At 39.7% G+C, this 24,217-nt stretch overlaps 1 protein-coding gene across 6 annotated transcripts in view; it reads left to right on the top strand.

The window, feature by feature from the left end:
* The window catches only part of LOC140486192 (rho guanine nucleotide exchange factor TIAM1-like), a 334,442-nt gene extending 310,719 nt beyond the window's left edge, over positions 1-23,723 (top strand). For all 6 annotated transcript variants that reach the window (XM_072584976.1, XM_072584973.1, XM_072584974.1 and 3 more), the window contains 7 exons: positions 1,226-1,344; positions 5,816-5,924; positions 6,204-6,262; positions 7,110-7,215; positions 17,703-17,790; positions 17,899-18,071; positions 22,498-23,723. In XM_072584976.1, coding sequence (XP_072441077.1) covers positions 1,226-1,344; positions 5,816-5,924; positions 6,204-6,262; positions 7,110-7,215; positions 17,703-17,790; positions 17,899-18,071; positions 22,498-22,985 — 1,142 coding nt within the window. In that variant the 3' untranslated portion in view covers positions 22,986-23,723. The remainder of the gene's footprint in view (positions 1-1,225; positions 1,345-5,815; positions 5,925-6,203; positions 6,263-7,109; positions 7,216-17,702; positions 17,791-17,898; positions 18,072-22,497) is intronic.
* The last annotated feature ends 494 nt before the right edge of the window (positions 23,724-24,217 follow it).

Genomic DNA, 24,217 nt, shown 5'->3' with positions numbered 1-24,217 from the left:
TTACTGTGGTCTAACATCTTTTTCTTTTGCTCACTATTATTCCTTTTGCCAATTCTTTAAAGCTTTCACCAATGAGAACTGTTTCTCCCTATCTACCCTGTCTATTTTGTGCAATACTTTGAATATCATCATCAAACCTTGTCTCAACAACCTCTCCAATTTATTTATGAAACAAAAGTCCTCATTTCTGGAATCATTTCAAAAATGTTTTCTGCAACCTCTCCAGTGATTTTATTATCCTTTCTAACATATGTCTAGAACTGTTATATATAAGTACAATATAACTCCATTGCTTTTAATTCATACCCCTGTTGATACATCCCAGGAATCCTGTATGTTTTATTCACTGTTCTCTCAACACGGCCTGTCACATTCAGTAACTTATAAAGATCCCTTTGCTCATAGACCCACTTTAGAATTGTACACTTTGTTTTGACTATGCATTCTTCCCACAAAAATGAATCACTTTACACTTTTCCATGTTAAATTTCATCTGCTCCTTGTGCTCCCATTTTCACTGCTTTGTCCTTATGATAGGTAAATCATAATCTTGAATTTGCCCTTATGATCTGCATTCATGGGAAACGGAATACATAGCTGCAATGTGGCTTGTTTTTTCATAGTACACCTGCTATAGGACTGGTACTTTCACTGTCCATCAGAAATACAGCAAGAGAATGGGGTGAGTGAATAATGAGGAAAAATCTCGAGTGACAGATACTTGCTTACTTTTCACCTTGCCTACCCAAAAGTTAGGATAAAAGCAAAAAAAAGGCTTGAATTCCGATCAATAAAGAGGGGTCAGCTATACGAGTATCTTCACCTGGAGGTATTTCAGTTCCAACAAGGGATACCAGTAATGGTCAGAAATTAGATTTTTAAATTCTTGTTTCTTATCCAAACCTGAGGTCCTGAGAGTCATGTTGTATTCTATCCTAATCCAACTGGAATGGACTGCCTGTATGGATGTCGGGAATGGAATTTATGGTCTCTATGGCCTGTGTACCACCACACAATATGTACCTTGCCACTCGGCCAAAGAGGGAGGTCTCTTGCATTCTACAGGAAGAGTGTCCAGTAAATCCCGTTCAATTGTTGTCAGCCAAAAAGATTTATAACATGTTTGAAAATAAAGGTGATGTTTCTTGTGCTGTAAATTTCTAAATGATAAGTGCATAAATTGAATCACAAAAGATATTAGAAATCCTTTTCTTTAAACTTTCAGTGGCAATGAAAGCCATGAATAAAGTAGCAAGCCACATCAATGAAATGCAGAAACTACATGAAGAATATGGTGCTGTGTTTGACCAGCTTATATCTGAGCAAACTGGAGAGAAGAAAGAGGTAAGAAAAGTATTCAATTTGACTTCCTGGAATACATATACAGCTCATACGCTATTTCATTATTTTCTTGTGGCCCAAATGATCCAAACTAGATTATCCTCCTTCCCCCTTTGGTTGAAATGGTAGAAGCTACCAACTGTGAATTTCTGCACAGCTGATATCTGTATACTGCCACATTAATTGTAGTGTTTCATCAAAGTGTTTTCTTCTCTGTTTTAAATTCTTGATTCATCTTATTTCTTGTGCAAAGGGTGCCTGTTTTTGAAGAAAGAGCATTTTTCAGTAATATTTTAATGAATGTCTAATTCTTCCTTTTGAAATTTACCAACAAATTAATGAACCAAGACTTAAGTGTCTCCTTAAAGCTATAGATCCTGTTACGCAGCTGTGGATGGATGCAGTAGTCACATTATGCATTCTATAACATTTGTTATAATCAAATGGATGGTTTAATTTGACTGCTTTATAAAACACATTTTGATTCCAGTTGTTAGAAATTCCTGAGATGTTCATCTGATGAGTTTGATACTGACACTGAAGTGGACCAGTGAACTGATGTCATTATATTCCAGGAACCATAAAGCTTTCCTGGCAGAGTTGGTGGCAGAAAAGATCCTTGGGCCACTGCAAAATGATCTTCTGAAAGTCCTCTAACTTTGTTATTATTTGTAATGAGGTATTACATTAACTGAGACTGAAGTCATTTAAGTGGGTATAGATGGATAATTTGACATACATTTAGAGGGAGATACAATGAAATGTTCCTTCTGTTAAGCAATGTATTAAGCCTGCACATATCAACATTTTTCTAGACATGTATAATGGGAAAGTAAATAATATCATCAACAAAAACCACCAGCTTTTTTAATATTGCCTTTTATGTAGTAAAACATCACAAGGCACGTCACAGTGACATTATAAACTGAATGCTTTATCAAAGTGGTAGGTTAAGTATAGTGCCTTGAAAAAAGGAAAGGGAACTGAGAAGGTTCACAGCAAATTCCAAATCTTGTGTTCTAGACAGCAGAAGGGATGGTCTCTACCTCCTAATGAAGGGCTTTTGCTCGAAACGTCGATTTTCCTGCTCCCCAGATGCTGCCTGACCTGCTGAACTTTTCCAGCACCACACTCTAGACTGGAGCACTTAAGCTTGTTGCTGCTCAAGTGACCAGAATTAGGTGAACCCAGGCCATTGCAAGGTTGCTATCTCGAGGGATTGCAGGGATTGGGAAGGGCAAGGCCATGGTAAACAGGAAAACATGAGTTGAAGTTTTAAAACGGGAATGTAACTAATAAGGAGGCAGTGTAGGTCAGTGACTGTATGAATGGGTGATGATCAGGAACTGAGTGACTGTATGAATGGGTGATGATCAGGAACTGAGTGACTGTATGAATGGGTGATGATCAGGAACTGAGTGACTGTATGAATGGGTGATGATCAGGAACTGAGTGACTGTATGAATGGGTGATGATCAGGAACTGAGTGACTGTATGAATGGGTGATGATCAGGAACTGAGTGACTGTATGAATGGGTGATGATCAGGAACTGAGTGACTGTATGAATGGGTGATGATCAGGAACTGAGTGACTGTATGAATGGGTGATGATCAGGAACTGAGTGACTGTATGAATGGGTGATGATCAGGAACTGAGTGACTGTATGAATGGGTGATGATCAGGAACTGAGTGACTGTATGAATGGGTGATGATCAGGAACTGAGTGACTGTATGAATGGGTGATGATCAGGAACTGAGTGACTGTATGAATGGGTGATGATCAGGAACTGAGTGACTGTATGAATGGGTGATGATCAGGAACTGAGTGACTGTATGAATGGGTGATGATCAGGAACTGAGTGACTGTATGAATGGGTGATGATCAGGAACTGAGTGACTGTATGAATGGGTGATGATCAGGAACTGAGTGACTGTATGAATGGGTGATGATCAGGAACTGAGTGACTGAAAACATTGGCTGTAAAAGTTTGTATGATCAAGCATTTTTTGAAATATTTATCATGTGGAGGTGTAGGTGGACAATGTTAAAAATCTCACAAAACCAGGTTATAGTCCAACAGATTTATTTCAAAGAACTAACTTTCGAAGGTGTTGCTTCTTTGTCAGGTAGCTGCCTGATAAAGGATCAGCGCTCAGAAAGCTAGAACTTCCAAATAAACCTGTTGGACTATAACCTGGTGTTGTGACTTTTAAATTTGAGATAGTTTAGTCTAGTGATAAAAGCGTGATGAAGATTTCAGCAGCAAACATGCTGAAGCAGAGTGACATTTGTTGGTGTTACTGGACAAAATAAAAAAACATTATCTGAGTATGAGAAAATGTTAATACCAACAAATTTGTAATTAGAAAATGAAAATTTGTTACTTTCCTTCGCCTGCACCACTACTGGTGAATTGTACTGAGTCTAAATGATCAAAGATTGAAGGAAAAGCAAAGCTATGCTATTAATTGATTACAGTGAAATGTTTGTTATTTTCAAAAGTTTTGAAATGAAATTTGGAGACAACAAACGACTTATTTAAAACAAAATTGATCTGGTCATGCCAAGACCCCAAGATTAAACTTTTACGACAACTATATTATCCATAACCCCTACTTTATGTTCATTGCTGTTAGCTGCTTTCATTCATCCTCTTTACTAAGGAAGCATCAAAGTTTTGCGTTCCATGATGTGATCGTGTGCACTCTGCCCTCTGAATCCATCAATCCCAGTTCAAATCTTGGTGGAGCCTAATTTTAAAGGTACTTGTAATCCAGTGTTAACACCACTGTCTTTGAGCTAGAAGGCCCAAGTTCAAGACGCACCTGCTCCAGTGATGTGTCACACCACATCCAAACAGAGTGATTGAAAATATCCCAATGGAACATCAATTTGCACTTGCATAAAGATTTTATGTATAAAACACCCCAAGGCACTTCACAGAGAAATTGGTCAAGTTGGGGAGTAAGCAAAGTGACTACTATGGTCCAGCTTCTGGATTAGTGGTGCTGGAAGAGCACAGCAGTTCAGGCAGCATCCAAGTAGCTTCGAAATCGACGTTTCGGGCAAAAGCCCTTCATCAGGAATAAAGCATTTATTCCTGATGAAGGGCTTTTGCCCGAAACGTCGATTTCGAAGCTACTTGGATGCTGCCTGAACTGCTGTGCTCTTCCAGTACCACTAATTCAGAATCTGGTTTCCAGCATCTGCAGTCATTGTTTTTACCTACTATGGTCCAGCGCCTCATCTTCCGCCTAGGAACCCTCCCAACCACAAGGGATGAATTCAGATTTCTCCAGTTTTCTCATTTCCCCTCCCCCACCTTGTCTCAGTCCCAACCCTCTAACTCAGCACCACCTTCCTAACCTGCAATCTGCTTCCTGACCTCTCCGCCCCCACCCCCACTCCGGCCTATCACACTCACCTTGACCTCCTTCCACCTATCGCATTTCCAATGCCCCTCCCCCAAGTCCCTCCTCCCTACCTTTTTATCTTAGCCTGCTGGACACACTTTCCTCATTCCTGAAGAAGGGCTCATGCCCAAAACATCGATTCTCCTGTTCCTTTGATGCTGCCTGACCTGCTGCACTTTTCCAGCAACACATTTTCAGCTCTGATCTCCAGCATCTGCAGTCCTCACTTTCTCCTCCAGGATTTCCTGGAATGGCTAACTCTGTTAGTTTGATAGAAAAAATAAATAGTGGTAACAAAAAGTTGCTTTAAGGGAGGTTAAAAGTCAGAAATAAAAAGTAAGATATTTGCAAAAAAATTAAATTTTCACATTTTAAAATCTTCAAACATCAAATCACTAACTAAGGACTGGCACTCCTGTTCACTCTATGTGCAGGAGAGGTTGAATGACAATTGTTATCAGGTATCATGTTGTTATAAAGGGACTTTCAATGGCATGTTTAATGTATAGTTAATGTATAATTAAAATAAGCCAACCTCATGGGAATCATGCAGAGGTTAAGTTTTAGAAGCTATTTTCATAATGCTAATAGTGGAGATGCAAGTGGCAATAATAACTTGCATCTTATGGTAATTTACCATTCACAAGGTACCATTTCTTCACTACATGCTGTTGGCTCATCTGTGTTTCAGTAACAAATACTGGCAACTGTTTATTTTCAAAATTTGTGTCTTTGTAAACATTTCCAAAGAAAATGCAAACTTGCTTTTAATGAAAATGATCAGCTAGTCAAACATTATTACATAATAGGGCAATCAAAAGTAAAATTTAAGGCATCTGTAACAGTAGTCATATATTTAATTGTCCTAAATAATTAATTTTATAATCTGCAATTAAATGCAATTGCTAATTTAGGATTATGGAAAATGAATCAGAATCCAAAATTTTCCAGAACCATAGTCCTCTATAAGATTTGAAATATAAGACATGCAGACATGAAATATAAGTATATTTCGTATCAATAATTATATATATATATCAATGTCACCTTCATTTATAGGTTGTGGACCTTTCAATGGGAGACCTTCTTCTCCATTCCACAGTTACTTGGCTAAATCCTCCCACATCCTTTGGGAAGTGTAAGAAAGATCCTGAATTGGCAGCATTTGGTATGTTCCAGTTTCGTGGTTTATTGTGTTTAGGTTTCAGAAGTGCAAATCTGTATAAATTGCTAAATTTATACCGAATTGTTGGAAACTCAGAAAGGAGTTTTAAACTTTTTACATCTAATATCCAAAGTAATCTGCATTCATCCACAAATTCTATGATAGTATACGCATAAAACCACTTTGCATTTTTGCAGGAGTGGCTTAATAAGTGCAGGAAAAGAACTTCAATACACAAGGTTTTGGAGCGCTGCATGATTTATTTTTCATTTTACTTTCCAGTGTTCAAAACTGCAGTTGTTCTTGTGTATAAGGACGGTTTCAAGCAGAAAAGGAAATTGGTAGGTTTTCTATCTTAAAATGACCAAGACACATTTGGTTTTATGAGCTATTTAATTTTGTATTAAATTTATGAAATTGTTAAACATTCAAAGATATGAAATGGTTCAAATAAAATAATTTTTATTTGGTTGTGACCAATGAACATGAAATCACTTTAGTTTGTGGTAAGACAATGTTTTGGTGTTTTGCTCAAATATAAATGGCGAAAATACTGAATTGTAATCAGTCGCAATTAGATCTGGGACTAGTTTGCAAAACAGTGCTGTTTTATGTGAAGCAAACCCGAAACACACTTTTGACCAATGTGTCTGTTTCACAAATGGTAAGAGAAAGCTTTAAAATTCAGTTTTTGATTCTAATATGATCTGGGACAGAATGTTTTTGCAATATTTTCATTTTGATTATTACACAGTTAGAAAAAGACCATATTGATTCAAGTTCAGAAGAGGACCAAAGCCAGGTTTTATATTTATGAAGGATATGCAGTATCACTGCAGCAAAAGACATGCTACCTGATGTTTAACTACTAAAAGTACTAAAAATTGTGATCTGAAGCTTACAAATGATTGGAAAGCTGATAGTCTTTAATGTGTAAACTGAGAAATTCTATAGTTATTCTTCTTAAAAACAAAGTAGGAAAGATTATTTTAAACAGGCAGTACTGGCGTTACGATGTAAGCCTGTGTTTCTTTTAAATTGCTCAATTTTACTTTAGCATCTATTATATAAATCATAATTTGGAGCAGTTACTAAACAAACAAATCAATTACCCGCATTTACTTTTCCAAAATGTCTTGTTTCTAGTAAAATTCCAGCATAAAATATCATCTTTTATTTTACAAATAGGGAAACATTTCTCAGAGAGTATCGGTCTCAGATGATCGAGATCCTTTCAGATTTCGTCATATGATTCCAACTCGAGCACTGCAGATTCGATCAGTTGCAACCACAGGTATGTAAATAATATTTTGTATTAACATGTATGAAGTGAACTTTCCAAGAAGTGCTAAGCTGTATCAATGATGTACTGGACCAATGTGGGGCGGACCAATGTGGGGCAAACCAATGTTTTAATATCACTTCCACTTTGCTTTTAAGATTGAGTGTTCCAATTAGGTAAATATTTTATTTTACCAGTTTTCAACAAGACTGTCTACACCTAGAAGGAAAAACAGAGTCTATGCAACCTCACATAATTCACCTCTTGTCTGCACTGAAGAAAATTTGAAGCGTGTTGAACAACCTCAGCTTCTCAGATGAATAAATGCAATGTGAACTTGGGTGCGCACGTCAAAGCAAGAAACTCACTGTAGAAAGTGGTGACAGCAGAAAATTTAAATTCCTTGAGATGACATTTTACATTTTGGAGTGTTTTGCTCCAGATGGTTTAAGCTATGGCACAGTTTACTGGAGTAGTGCTGGATGTTAAGCCCTACTCTTCCCAGAGTTGTCACAAATGCGCAAAGATTGTTGGAAATTTCCATATTTCTACAGGTCCTGCCATAGATTGTGAGCATTACATGAAAACAATATGTCCTGACAGTATCTGGGTGGTACCACTGTCTGATCAACAGCCATAAATTTCCATTCACAGATCTTTTTAAACAAATAACACACCAGTATTCTTTGAGCCTCAATTTCAGTGTTAGCTGTCAGTGTGAACTTTACTTAATTTGGGATCTGCTTTCTGAACCTCAATTAATGTAGATCTGCCAAATACTTAGTTTGAAATAAGCCTCGTCCTTAAGGAACATTTCAGCTATCTAACATCTGCCTATTACTTTGACTTCTGGTGATAGACTTTGTTTAGCCACTTCTCTTGTCACCACAAATGGAAAAATATCTGGAACTTGTTCTTGTAACTGTTCCATCTCTTTTACTTTCCATGGGCTTCCAATGATTGTGAACAAAGTTGTAATCCTGAATCCAGTCAAATCCATTCACCAAGTTATTTCTGAACAACCCCTACTACCGTTGATCCATATGAGAAGTTACTTCTTACGTCTCACTTGTTTAAAATAAATTATTGGTGTCTGGTCATTAGTGTAATGTTAATGTGGCATCTGGCTGGGCCAGTATTTATTGCCCAACCTAAAAGAAGAAGAAAGTACCAGGGCAAGGGCACAGAATTACCACAGGGTTGTATACCAGCATGAAGAGAATGACATAAATGGAGGCACATTTCACAGAAATGGAAATGTAATGAGCCTATCAGAAATATGAACAGTAGCCGGCTGATCGGCCCTTCAAGCCTGATCCTGGCTGATCCAGCATTCCTCACATTCACTTTCCTGAGGGGCATGGATAGGATAAATAGACAAAGTCTTTCCCCTGGGGTCGGGGAGTCCATAACTAGAGGGCATAGGTTTAGGGTGAGAGGGGAAAGATGTAAAAGAGACCCAAGGGGCAACTTTTTCACGCAGAGGGTGGTACGTGTATGGAATGAGCTGCCAGAGGATGTGGTGGAGGCTGGTACAATTGCAACATTTAAGCAGCATTTGGATGGGTATATGAATAGGAAGGGTTTGGGGGGTTATGGACCGGGTGCTAGCAGGTGGGACTAGATTGGGTTGGGATATCTGGTCGGCATGGAGGGGTTGGACTGAATGATCAGTTTCCATGCTGTACATCTCTATGACTCTATAACCCTTAAGGTAATGGTGGTCAGCTTCCCCAACATTAACTGGAAACATGTACAAGGTTCAGAGGGAGCAGAACCCTTAATACATCTAGAAGAGCTTTCCTTTAAGTCAGAGTGTAGAAGATATGATTGATTGAATTTTTCAAAGAGCTGACTAGGCGTATAGACGAGGGTTACTTGGACTTCAGTGAGGCTTTTGACACAAGAGACTGATAGTGAATGTGGCATTTGCGTCCAGCACAGATTTACAAAGGCGGTGGAGGCACATTTGGGCCCAGTACGAGATCTTGTGGCATCAGCAGCAGCTGCATAGGCTAGGGGTGCCTGAAGTGGACTTCATGCCTCTGGGGGAGTTGAGTTTAAGACATGTGGTACATGGTGGCATCAGTGGAGAGGTCCAGTGAGGGCTTGTAGTGGCAGGGGCATCACTGGAAGTGGGAAGGCGCTGAAGAGTGGTGACTGTTGTTCCAGAGGCGGTGACACAGCAAAGGTAACTTGTGACTGGTCACCAGGCTCATGGCCCATGACTGAGCACTTAACAAGAAGGATTGCATAGTTACACACTCTATTTATTTTTCTACCTCTTGTGATCTAAGTTTTGATTTATTTTTCTTGGGTCTTTAACGATGACGCTGGAGAGTGGTGACACTCTGCGACAGTTTATACTGTATTTTGTAACAATATACTTGACAATAAATAAGTAGACATGGCCTCGAGAAAGCAGTGATGAGCTGTCACCTTGGACTGTTGCAGTTTATTTGATTTAGGAAGACCGAAATACTGTTGGGAGGATATTTCATGATTTTGACCCTGCGACATTGAAGGAATGGCAATATATTTCTAAATTGGGTTGGTGAGTGGCTTGGAAAGAACCTTGCAGCTGGTGGTGTTCCCATGTATCTGCTGCCCTTTCCTTCTAGCTTGCCATGATCACATGTTTTCAACGTGCTGCCAAAGGGAAATTTTTACAGTGCATCTTGTAGATGATACACATTGCTGCTGCTGAGCATTGATGGTGGAGGGAGTGAACGTTTGTGGATGTCATGCCAATCAATTGGGCTGCTTTGTTCTGGATGGTGTCAAGCTTCAAGTGTTTTACGAATAGCACTCATCAAGGCAAGTTTGGGTAGTTAAGAGGTGAGTTATTCATTGCAGGATTCCTAGACACTGATGTAGTCTCAATATTTATATGATTAGTCTCGTTCATTTTCTGTTCAATGGTATTCCCCAGGATGTTGATAGTGGTATATTCAGTGATGGAAATGCTATTGAATGTTGAGAAGCGATGGTTAGATTCTGTCTTGTTGGAGCTGATCATTGCAATGTCACTTGCCACTTGTCAGCTGAAACCTGGATATTGTCCAGGCCTCCTTGCATTTAGACATAGACTGCTTCAATATCTTGAGTTGTGAATGGTGTTGAACATTTGTGCAATCATCAGCAAAAATTCCTATTTCTGACCTTAAGATAGCGGGAAAGTTGTTGATGAAGAAGTTGAAGAAGCATGGGCCAAGGGCACTTTGTGCAGTTAAACCAAGATATACACTGCACTTATCGTATTTTGTACCATTTGGACTTTCATTGTATTCCCTGGAGGCAAAACTAAGTCCATCTTGAACGCAAGTTAAATTATCCTTTTTGATAAAAACCTTGATTAATTTTTTTTGAGGAGGTGACCAAGTGTGTAGATGAGGGTAGGGCAGGTGACATAGTTAATATGGATTTCAACAGAGCCTTTGACAAGGTCCCAGATGAGTGACTGATTTTAAGAAAGTATAAAAATATTTGAGATCCAAGATAATTTGGTAAATTAGATCCAAAATTGATGAGTTGTTTGGACACAGAGTGTTTGTGACTAGAGGCTGGAGTCTAGTGGCATAGAACAGGCATCAATGCTCTTATTGGGTCCCTGATATATATCGACAAAGTAGTTGAGAATGTTGGGGACAGTGGGGTGGGGGGGAGGTGGTGGTGGTGATGTTGTAAGTAATTTTGCTGACGTTGTAACGTTTTGCTGAGTGGTTGACATTGAGGAAGAAGGTCCTAGTTTTCAGGATAAAGATGATTGGTCAGATGAGCAGATCAGTAGTAGATGGAACTTGACCCTGATTAGTGAGGTGATGCATTTTGGAAGAAGTAACATGATAAGGCAGTAGTCTTTACTCAGAGTAGTAATGGTATGGAATGCTTTGCCTGCGACAGTAGTAGATTTGCCAATTTTAAATGTATTTAAGTCGTCATTGGACAAGCATATGGGCGTACATTGAATAGTGTTGGTTAGATGGGCTTCAGATTGGTATGACAGGTTGGCGCAACATCGAGGGCCGAAGGGCCTGTACTGCGCTGTAATGCTCTATGTTCAACAAATGGCTGGGCACTAGGAAGCTCGAAGTGACAGAGGGATCTTAGAGGCTTGAACTCAATTCCTTAAATGTGGTAGGACAAGTTCGTAGGGTAATTATGAAGGCATATTGGATACTTGCCCTTATGTACAGGACTTTGGTTAGGCTACAACTGGAGTTCTGTGTGCTCTTCTGGTCACCACACAAGATGAAGTATACAATTGCACTAGAGGGGGTGCAGAGACTTACCAGGATTATACCTAGGATGTACCAGTTTAGCACTGAAGAGAAGCTGGGCACGCTTGGATTGTTTTCTTAAGAACAGAGAAACCTGAATAGGTACCTGAGTGATGTAAAGATTGAGGGGCATGGAAAGGGTGAATAGAAAGCAGCTGTTCCCCTTAGTTGAAGGGTCAGTGCAAAAGGGCATATACTTCAAAGGTGAAAGACAGGAGGTTGAAAAGGAATTTCAGGAAAGCATTTTTCACTCCGCGTGGTTGGGGTCTGGAATGTGCTGCCTGAGAAGGTAGATGCCGTGGGAAACCTCTCAACCTTCTAATAGTTTGGACGAGCACTCTGAATGTTATAGCATTCACAACTATGGGTTAAGTGCTGGAAAGTGGGACTCGTGTAGATTTAGAGTAATATTTTTGTCAATTAAAAATCAATGGACTGAAGGGCCCCTTCTGTATTATGTGATTCTGTGATCCTTTCATATCTCTCATCTAACCTATTTACCTTAGCCGAAGTCTGGAGTTTCCACCTCTAGTTCAACTACAACTGGGGGTCTACAATTTGATGTGTGATATTTTTGTTTCAAGTTCCCTTTTCGGACTAATTCTTGCAAGTTGCTATAGGTCTCACACTTCTTGCAACTTCTCTTGCATTCTGAAAGAAGGTATCCGATTTTATTGTAGTTTTCGGTTTTCACCTCCACCCAGTACTATCTAATCTGAGGATGAGCTCTTAAGACTATCCCGATTAACCATTTTTTTTAACCTTTCCTTTAACTCTCCTATCATTTATCCTTAAAGAGTTTACAAAGGTGATAGAAAAAGTGTTTAGTTTAATGGATCGGTTCTTTACTTTTCAACATTGGTTTTAATGACAGAAACTTTTAAATTGTTTCAAGAGAATGATCATTCTGAGCACTTGAAGTCAGCTTTCAATGCCCAGTGTCAAAATTATTTTGCTTAACTCTTTCACATTCCTCATGGGGGTTTGGCCAGGCTGTTTCTGTGAATTTGGAAACTTTTGTTTATATACTTTTGGGGGAAAAAAAACTGGTATGCACCCAACATAATGGTATTTTTGTGCTGTGGCAATCCATAGAAACCTACTCTGACAGTCAAACACAAATTTCTTGTGAACTCGTTCGCATGAGCAATGTTCAGTTTTCCTTTGGCCCTTTCATTTGTTTCACCTTTTTTGCAGATAACGCAGAATAGCCTTAATGCTATTCTCTTCAATATTTGAAATGGTCTTGTCAAACATTTTAAGCAAGAATGCAGGGGAGGAAATCAAGTACCATTACCACCACTAAAGAAGGAGTATTAGACAAGCTTATGGGGTTAAAGGTACTTGAATCCCCCTGGCTGCACCCTAGGATTCTAAAAAAGGAAGCTACAGAGAACAGTGGATGCATTGGTTGAAATTTAACAAAAAATCATTGGATTCTGGAGAAACACCCCAAAGACTGCAAAACTGCTAATGTGACACCTCTATTCAAAAAGGAAGGGAGGCAAAAAGTGGGTAACTATGAGCTGGTTAACCTAGCATCTATTGTTGGAAAAGTATTGAAATCAATTATTAAGGAAGTAATAGCAGAACATTTGGAAAATCATAAGCTGATTAAGCAGAGGCAGCATGGCTTCATGAAAGGGAAATTGTGTCTGATTTATGAGAAGTTTTCAAGGAGGTCTCAACCAGAGCAGACAAAGTTGTACTTGGACTTCCAGAAGATGTTTGACAAGGTACCCCACAAAAGGTTAAATCATAAGCTAAGGGTACACTGTGTTGGAGGTAGTATATTGGCATGAGAGAGAATTGGTTCCCAGGGAGAAAACAGAGAATGGGGATAAGGGGTTCTTCCTCAGGTTGGTAACCAGATTCCATTGGGTTCCACATAGAATAATGCTGGGACTGCAGCTGTTTACAATATGTTAACATGACTTGGAGGAAATAAGCGAATGTACTGTTAACAGATTAGCAGACAACAGTAAAATAGTAAGTATGGCAGATTGTGAGAGTTTACAGAGAGACATTGATAGATTAAGTAAGTGAGCTAAAAATTGCCAAATGGCGTATAATGTGGAAAAATGCAAAATTGTTAATTTTGAAAAGTGAACAAGAGAACAGAACATTATTTAAATGGAGAGAAATTACAGAAAGTTGCAACACAAAGGGACATAAGTCTACTTGTGTATGAAACAAAGAAAGCTAGCCATAGGTGCAGCAGGTAACCAGGAAGGCCAGTGGAATAGAACATAGAACAATACAGGGCAGAACAGGCCCTTCAGCCCTCGATGTTGCGCCGACCTGTGAACTATTCTCAGCTCATCCCCCTACACTATCCCAAAATCATCCATGTGCTTATCTAAGGATTGTTTAAATCTCCCTAATATAGCTGAGTTGACTACCTGAGTAGATAGGACATGAACACCGATGAGAAATGTTCATTTAGCACCTCCCCGATCTCTACAGGGTCCACCCTTACCACTCTGAGGTGCTTCTGACATCTGTCTTAAATCTATCACCCCTCAATTTGTAGTTATGCCCTCTCGTACAAGCTGACGTCATCATCCTAGGAAAAAGTCTTTCTCTGTCTACCCTATCTAATCCTCTGATCATCTTGTATGTTGTTATCAAATCCCCCCTTAGCTTTCTTCTTTCCAATGAGAACAGACCCAAGTCTCTCAGCCTTTCCTCATAAGCCCTTCCCTTCAGACCAGGCAACATCCTGGTAAATCTCCTCTGCACCTTTTCCAATGCTTCTAAATCCTTTTTGTAATGGGGCGACCAGAACAGTATACAATATTCCAAGTGTGGTCGCACCAGTGTTTTGTATAGTTGCAGCATGATATTGCGATTCCGGAACTCAATCCCTCTACCAGTGAAACCTAACACATTGTATGCCTTCTTAACAGCACTATCCACCTGGGTGACTCCAAGACCCCTCTGCACATCCACGCTACCAAGAATTTTCTATTGACCAAGTACTCTGCCATCCTGTTATTCTTCCCAAAGTGCATCAGCTCACATTTAGCTGCATTGAACTCCACTTGCCACCTCTCAGCCCAGTTCTGCAGTTTATCCAAGTCCCCCTGCAACCTGTAACGTTCTTGCAAACTGTCCACTACTCCACCGACTTTAGTGTCGTCTGCAAACTTACTAATCCATCCACCTATGCCTGCATCTAAGTCATTTATAAAAATGACAAACAGTAGTGGTCCTAAAACAGATCCTTGTGGCACACCACTAGTAACTGGACTCCAGGCTGAATATTTTCCATTAACCACCACTCGCTGCCGCCTTCCAGAAAGCCAGTTTCTAATCCAAACTGCTAAATCACCCTCAATTCCATGCTTCTGCATTTTCTCCATCAGTCTACCATGTGGAACCTTATCAAAGGCTTTACGGAAGTCTAAGTATACCACGTCAACTGCCCTATTCTGATCTACATGCTTAGTCACCTTCTCAAAAAACTCAGAGGTTTGTGAGACATGACCTGCCCTTGACGAAACCATGTTGACTATCTGAAATCAAGTTGTTGCTTGCTAGATGATTATAAATCTTATTTCTCATAATCCTTTCCAAAACCTTTCCTACAACAGACGTAAGGCTCGCTGGTCTATAATTACCTGGGTCATCTCTGCTGCCCTTCTTGAACAAGGGCACAACATTAGCAATCCTCCAGTCCTCAGGTACTAAACCTGTAGACAATGACAACTCAAATATCAAAGCCAAACACTCTGCTATCTCCTCCCTAGCTTCCCAGAGAATCCTCTGATAAATCCCATCCAGCCCAGGGGACTTGTCTACTTTCACACCTTCCAGAATTGATAGCACCTGTGTGTAACTAACCTCGATCCTTTCTAGTCTAATATCTCTTACCTCATGTTTCTCCTATACAATTTTCTCTTTTCCTGAGTGAATACCAATGAGAAATGTTCATTTAGCACCACTCCGATCTCTACAGGGTCCACACTCAGCTTCCCACTTCTGTCTTTGACTGGCCCAATTCGTACCCGAATCATCCTTTTATTCCTCACGTACCGATAGAAAGCTTTAGGGTTCTCCTTTATTCTATTTGCTAAAGGCTGCTCGTGTCCTCTCTTTGCTCTTCTTAATTCTCTCTTTAAATCCTTCCTTGCTGATCTTTAACTCTCCATCGCCTCATCTGAACCATCTTGCCTCATCAACACATAAGCCTCCTTCTTCTTCTTAACAAGAGATGCAGTTTCTGTTGTCAACCACGGTTCCCTTACCTTATCACTTCCTCCCTGCCTGACAGGGACATCCCTATCAAGGGCACGCAATATCTGTTCCCGAAACCAGCTCCACATTTTGATTGTCTGCATCCCCTACATTTTGCTACCCCATTCTATGCATCCTAATTCTTGCCTAATTGCATTATAATTGCCCTTGCCCCATCAATAACTCTTGACCTGTGGCATGTACCTATCCCTTTCCATCGCTAAACTAAACGTAAACTAAACTAAACTCTCCCTATTCCTTGCCTTGCTATCACGTGACACGGATAACAATCCAGAGATGATAACTCTGTTTGTTCTAGCTCTCAGCTTCCACCCTAGCTCCCTGAAATCCTGCCTTACATCCCTATCCCTCTTTCTGCTTATGTCATTGGTACCTACATGGACAATGACTTGAGGCTGGTCACCCTCTCCCTTCAGGACCCCAAAGATACGATACGATGACCCATATTTCAAGGGTGTTGAAGTACAAGAGTAAACACGTCTATTGCAACTGTACAAGATACTGCTGAGACCATATTTGGAGTATTGTGAACAGTCTTTGTCCCCTTCCTTAAGGAAACAAACTACTTCATTGGAGGAAGTTCAGAGAAGGTTCATGAGATGATCCCTGGTATGGAGGGATTGTTTTATTAATAAAGAATAATCAAGTTGGGACTCTACTCACTGGAGTTATAGAAGAATGAAAGGTAATCTCATTGAAACATACAGGATGCTGAGGGAATGTTTCCCATCATGGGAGAGTCTGGGACTCTGAGATCGAGCCTCAGCACAAATGGGCATTAATTTAAGACTGAGATGAGGACAATTTCTTCTCTGAGGGTTGAGAGTCTTTGTAACTCTTTGCCACAGACAGCTGTGGGATCAGAGTCCTTGTGTTTATTTTGAGTTGACATAGATGAATCTTTGATCACTAGAGAATGAAGAGTTATGGGAAAAGGGCAGGAAAGTGGATGTGAGGAATGTCAGATCTGCCATGATCTTATTGAGTGACCGAGTAGGATGGAGGGGGCGAACAGCCTACTCCTGTTCCTATTTCTTATGGAATTTTGGCAAGTGTGCCAAATAATTGATGCAGTGATTAAGGTATGTTGGAGTGGGTGAGAAATATTGGGTCATTGGTTCACAGGGGAGTTTGGAAGTTTGAGGAAGAGCTGAGTCCAATGGTGGGGGAGAGGATTCCAGCTTCTGGGTGGGGACGTGGCAGAGCTAAATTGGCTCCTGAAGGAAGAATAAAAGTGGGAGTAAGTTAGGGGAGGTTCTGCCCTAATCAGTGGTCATGAGAAAAGGCAGATCAGGATAACAGGGGGTTCAGGACTGGCAAAAGGGGGTCACTCTGGAATAATAAATGTCTGACCATTGGAAAATCCAGTCCAGTATCTTTGGCCTGTACTCTTTGCTATGTTACTTAGCACTGTTAATACACACTATTTCTGTTTTGTGAAATTATTTGTGAGATATACTACAATGAAGGCTGTATTCATTTTTACAGCATGTGGAATTTCAACTCGCCCTGTGTAGACTGAAATAACTTTTCTGTACCACTCACTTCCAGTGTTGGAAAGTGAGGATTTTCCTATAGAATGAGGCTGAACTCTTACTTAAAGTAAATAACTCATCCATTTTCAGTAGTTTGGTAGCATATAATTTACTTTTGTGAATGAATTGTTGTCCATATTTAGGACATAAAAACTTGCACACTTTTAGGAGTTCAGTTGACTGACAGATACTAAAATTACACAGACAGCAACAAGTTATTGCTAATTTTTACTATTACTAATTAAATCAGATTTGAGGTGATTGAATGCCATTGTCTTTGATGTTTAAAATTGCCCTGACTTTTCTTCTTGTAGTACTAGGAGGCCCTGCAATTATGTATGTTAAATAATGCTAACCCTATCAATATTAAATTTTGCCTCCTGCAGTTATATTTCGTAATACTTCTATGTGCTTTTGTCTCTAGATGTTGAGACCGATTGTGTCTTTGAAATAATTCACACAAAATCTGAGTCAGAAGGAAGACCAGAGACAAACTTTCACTTCTGTAGCAGGTAGCTGGTTGTTACTCTTGTCTGATTTATTAAACATTTTCAGCATCATTTAAAAAAATATTTTCAGAATTATCTTCCTCTGATGTCGACCTTTCTGAAAATTTTCAGTACTCCTGAGAATAAACGGGATATTATCAAGGCAGTTCAGTCCATATTACGTGATAAACATCGAAGGCAGCTTCTAAAAACTGAAAGTTTGCCACAGTCTCAGCAATACATTCCTTTTGGGGGAAAGCGACTATGTGCATTGAAAGGAGCAAGGCCAGTAGTGAATCGAGCTGGTAAGAACCATCGGGGTCAGAGCTGTTTCAAAAGTATCATTCACACTATTACATGTTACAAAATGTTCCTCTCTTGTGCCAGTGTATAATTTCATATTTATGAAAATAATTTCCTAATGCTTCTTTGTTCCTTAACTATGAACCAGTTCCAAAAAAAAATCAGGATTTTTTGACCTCGTTTAACCAGTTGTTTTTAAAAGAAGTTCTCATTTTAAGATAGAACCAGTAATTGTGGAACTTTAAAACAAAAATCAACGTCATAACTCAATGGGGTATGTGAATTGATTCAGTAATAACAATATAAATTGAGAACATGCGTGATAAAATGAATAGTTGAAATGAATAGAAACATGAACCCATGTGGGAAAAGTCAAATGGCAAATAAGCTTGTGACATGTTAGACAATTGTAAATCTACAAGTAACAATTCATTTCCATTGGATGGAGGGGAATGTTTTCAAAAATAATAGATACTATTTCACGAGATCTTGCTGGACAATCAAGGAGAGATGAAGGAGACAGGTGGGAAAGTGAAATTGGAGTCAAAGGTCATAATCATATGAAATGGTTTCAGTATGTCTGAAGGGCAAGGTGACCTAATCCTGCTAACATTTCTTAAGTTTTTAATCAATTTTTCATAATCTTTGCTCTTGTTTCTGCATACTACTTACTGCTTAGGGATGTGTTAAAAATTAATTTATTTATATGCTATATTTTCAATAATTATTTATCAATGATTGTGCAAAATGAAGTCATTCTTCAAAGCAGGATGTAAAATAACGGTGTTTTAATAAATATTGTAAGAGAGAATTTCCTGGCATGGTTTCCCTACTCTGCCTCAAATCAGGAAGAAACAATCTAACATCTGTTATGTTGTCTCACTGGAGTTAAGAACAAAGAAAATTGCAGCGCAGGAACAGGCCCTACAGCTCTCTAAACCTGTGCCAGTCCAAGTCCTCGATCTAAATCTGTTGCCTATTTTCCAAGGATCTGTATCCCTCCGCTCTTTGCCCATTCATATATCTGTCCAGATGTATCTTATATGACATAATCATGTCTGCCTCTACCACCATCTCTGGCAACATGTTCCAAGCACCCACCACCCTCTCCGTAAAGAACATTCCACACATATTTCCCTTAAACTTTTCCCCCTCAACTTGAACTAGTGACCTCTAGTAATTGAGTCCCCCACTCTGGGGGAAAAAGCTTTTTACTATCCACCCTTACTATCTATGGAAGCACTCAAATTCCATGTTTCTAATGAAAATAATCCTAATCTGTTCAACTTTTCTTCATAGCTAGTGCCCTTCATACCAGGCAACATCCTGATGAACCTCCTCTGCACCCTCTCCAAAGCATCTGCATCCTTTTGGTAACGTGGCGACCAGAACTATACGCAGTATTCCAATGTGGCTAAAGCAAAGCCCTATACAACTATAACATGACATGCCAAGCCTTGTAGTCAGTACCCCATCCGATGAAGAAAAGCATGCCCTGTGCCTTCATGACCACTCTATCGACCTGCGTTGCCACTTTCAGGGTACAATGGACCTAATAAATGCGCAGACCTCTGTATAGAAATTGTCCCCAGGACTTTTCCGTTTACCATATTGTACGGTTCCATTTACCAATTTTAGAGTTCGCTCTAGAATTGTGCATCATCTTGCATTTGCCCAGCTCTCCAATCTATCTACATTCTGCTGCGCTCTCTGACAGTGACCTTCACTACCAATCTTAGTGTCGTTTACAAACTTGCAATCAGACCACCCATACCTTCCTCCAGATCATTTATGTATATCACAAACAACAGTGGTCCTAGCACGGGTTCCTATGGAACACCACTGGTCAGTTCTCCATTTTCAGAAATTCCCTTCCACTACTACTGTCTGTCTCCTGTTACCCAGCCAGTTCTCTATCCTATTACACCCTGGACCCCATGCGACTTCACTTTCTCTCCATCAGCCTACCATGGACAACCTTATCAAACACCATACAGAAGTCCATGCATATGACATCTACAGCCCTTGTCTCATCAATCAACTTTGTCGCCAGCTTCCCTGACGTCAGGCTCACTGGTCTATAATTACCAAGATTATCCTTGCTACCCTTCTTAAACAAAGGGACAACATTAGTAATTCTCCAGTCCTCTGGAACCTCACCTGTGTTCAAGGATGCTGCAAATATATCTGTTAAGGCCCCAGGTTTTTCCTCTCTTGCTTCTCTCACTAACCTGGGATAGAACCCATCCAGACCTGGGCATTTGTCCAACTTAATGCCTTTTAGAATGTCCACCACTTCCTCCCTCTTTATGCCAACCTGACCTAGAGTAATCAAACATCTATCCCGAACCTCAACGCCCGTCATGTCCCTCTTCTCGGTGAATACCGACGCAAAGTACATATTAAGAAACTCACGCATTTTCTCGACTCCATGCATAACGTTCCTCCTTTGTCCTTGAGTGGGCCAGCCCTTTCTCTAATTACCCTTTTGCTCCCTATGTACAAATTGGGATTTTCATTAACCCTGTTTGCCAAAGGTATTTTGTGATCCCTTTTAGTCCTCTTAATTCCTCATTTCAGATTGGTCCTTCTTTCCCAATATTATGCCAAAGCTTTGTCTGTTTTCAGTCACCTGGACTTTATGTATGCTTCCCATTTGCTCTTAGCTAGTCTCCATTTTACCTGTCATCCATGGTTCCCTAATCTTGCCATTTGTATGCCTCATTTTCACAGTGATATGTCTGTCCTGCACTGTAATCAACCTCTCTTTAAAAGCCTCCCACATACACATTTATATTACTATTTACCCTCAAACAGCTGCTCCCAATCCACATTCCCCAGCTCCTGTTGAATTTTGCTATAGTTGGCCTTCCCCCAAATTAGCACTTTTCCTTTCGGACCACGCTAGTCTTTGTCCATGAGTATTCTAAAACGTATGGAATTGTGATCACTATTCCCAAAGTTATCCCCTACTGAAACTTCAACCACCTGGCTGGGCTCATTCTCCAACACCAGGTCCAGTATGGCCCTTTCTAAATTGGACTATTTACATACTATAGAAAACCCTCCTGGATGCTCCTTACAAATTCTGCTCCATCTAAACCTCTAACACTAAGTGAATCCCAGTCAATGTTGGGAAAATTAAAATTGCCCATCACCACCATCCTGTTGCTCCTACATCTTTCGATAATCTGTCTCCATATTTGTACCTTTGCCTCACTGCTCGAGTCCTCCATAGTGCCCTCATTCAGCACAACTGTGATATCCTCTCTGGCCAGTATTGCTACTCCTCCACCCCTTTTACCTCTCTCTCTAACCCACCTGAAGCATCTGTCTCCTGGGGTATTTAGTTGCCAAGCTTGCCCTTCCCTCAACCAAGTCTCAGTGATAGCAATAACCTCATACTCGTAGGTACAAATCCAAGCCTGAAGTTCATCTGCCTTACCCACTGCACTTCTCGCATTAAAACAAATGCACCTCAGATCCCTTTTGCATCTATCAACTGTTCCATGCCTAATCTTCCCCTAAGTCACACTGACTTCATTGTCTAGTTCCTTACAGGCTTTAGTTACTACCTCTTTACTGTCCACTACCCTCCTCATTTGGGAGGTTCACAGTGGGAGCTCGGAAAACCCTGCACACATTCCAGTTGTGTATCACAAGTGTAACCCATGTTTCGTTGCACAATACATACCCCCTTTCCCCTCTGCTCAGTAATTACTGCACAATTCTCAATATATTTCATAGAAAACAGGCACATAGTGGCTCAGTGGTTAGCACTGCTGCCTCAAAATGCCAGGGATCTGGCTTCAATCCGACCCTTGGTTGACTGTATGGAGTTTACACATTCTCTCCATATCTGTGTGGGTTTCCTCCACGATCTCCAGTTTTCTCCTGCAGTACAAAGATGTGCAGGTATGGTGAATTGCTAAATTGCCAGTAGTGTCCAGGGATGTGTAATTGAGGTGGATTAGCCATGGGGAATGCAGGGTTACAGAGATAGGGTTTGGGATGCCTGAGCATCTATCAGTGTGGGCTCGATGGGCTGAATGGCTGCTTCCACCCTGTAGGGATTCTGTGAAAACATTGTATAGTCATAATATTGATTATGCTTGTAAAAGCTATGGATTTGAAATGGCTTTTGGAAATATGAGTGTGTGCATACTTAATGAGGTGTTTTTCCAAATAATATTTTAATGCAGTTATTAATGCTTTTATTTTAAATGGCAAACGTTGCAACTAAAAAACACAAGCAATGTGCCATAAACAGTTATTCAACAATATTGTGAGTAGTAAATCTGTGTTTATTTGTGATTGTACTGACATCTAGCTTGTTGAAATGTCTTGTCTGTTCGACTATTACTTTGATTTTGCTTTTGGCAAGGTGCCGCAGCATCTAATTTCTGTATATCTTTGTCCTTCCCTAAGTTTCAGTACCCTGCAGAAGTCTAGGCAAAAAGAGACTATCCAGGAACAGATTTACTATTGATGCAGATGATCTGTTTGGACGTAGTCAAAGTAATGAATCTTCACAGTCCCCAGTGACATGCAATGATACTGATCGTTGGGTGGAAGAACAGTTTGATCTTGGTAAGTATGAAGAACAGGAAGATGTCAAAGAGACTGATATTCTAAGTGATGATGACGAATACTGCCAGTCAGTAAAAAGTTCAACACTGTCAAAAGATTTGCAAGAGCAGCTGAAAGCAATGAGCTTCACAAAAGATAGTTTCTGTGAGAATGGAAAACTATCCATGCATAGAACGCCAGAAAAATCACCATCAAAAACAGTATTTACTGCAAAGCAAAAAGTTGCAGCAGGAGCTAATGGCGTCGTGGAAAATACCACAGCAGAAGTAATCTGGGTAAAACGTGAAGACTTCATTTCAACTGAGAAAGAAAATGATGAAATCTAAAATGCAGATTTGTTTCTGCAGATATAACTGCCGGGCACATTCACTGCTAACTGTTCATGGCCTCTTACATATGCTATAGGATGATTCCACTGAATTGGAGGTAGCTGGACCAATTCAGAAGCTATGATCTCCTATTAAATTAATTAAAAATCATTATGATTGAACACTCAAATGTATGAACAATCTTGTGACTTCATTGTACACTCCTATAATGTACTGTCCAAAGGGCTTAATGTATATTTATTATTGTTGCGGTGTAAAAATATTATTTCATTTTTTGTTTATATTTAGGCAATTCACTGAACAAGCAAATTTATTGTATCTGTTACCAACTAACTTTGTACTTTTTACAGAAATGCTGAAATCAATTGCACAAACTGGATTTCATCCAAAATTGTTTCAAGAATGTCTTTTTAGTGCAGCATAAAGCTGAAATGGTTATAAGTCTTAACCACACAACTACCAGTGAAATAAATCAGGTGTTTATATGAACAAAAGAACAAACTGCGAGCATTGAATAAATACCTTTTTCAAACTACTTTAGGTTTCATTACGCTGTTAACAAGTCTGATGGTACTTCTATTATGGCCATATTCATATTTGTACATATTTCCAAGCTTTGATGCGCACATCAGAAGTTGCCTAATATATTTCTTTTGTAAGCTGGAAAAAATTCTATTTTTATGTTTTTAGGTTCATTGACTTTAAGAATGCTCTTCAAACATAATAAAACATGTGAAATTGGAGCTTCCCAGTTGTTTTGTGTGTTTACTTATTCAGATGAGACAAAACTATTTATGAATTTTGTTGCCGAGGCTAGTGCTCTCATATACAATGAAATGTTCCTACAATTATTTTACATTTCCCAAAGAGAGAGTTCATCACGTCACTAACCTTTACAGCACTTAAAGTGGGATTTTCTGCTATGGAAGAAACCCAATATAAACTCAACCTCCCTTTTTGACCTGCTGCTGATTCTGCATATTTTCCAGTTTCAGCCCTGTTGGGGTCTCAGTATAACTCTTATAATCCTTATAACCTGTGAACCTGCAAGCACTCAAAAGTTTCCATGCAAACATAATGGAAGTGTTCACTAAAATGTATGCACAGGTATTTTGTGTGTATGTGCGGTAGGAAACTACAGGAAATGGATTAGTGGTGCTGGAAGAGCACAGCAGTTCAGGCAGCATCCAAGTAGCTTCGAAATCAGGCAACTACAGGAAATGTTGACC

Source organism: Chiloscyllium punctatum, chromosome 15, assembly GCF_047496795.1.
Source record: "Chiloscyllium punctatum isolate Juve2018m chromosome 15, sChiPun1.3, whole genome shotgun sequence".
NCBI lineage: Eukaryota > Metazoa > Chordata > Chondrichthyes > Orectolobiformes > Hemiscylliidae > Chiloscyllium > Chiloscyllium punctatum.
This window is presented reverse-complemented; position numbering and strand designations above follow the sequence as displayed.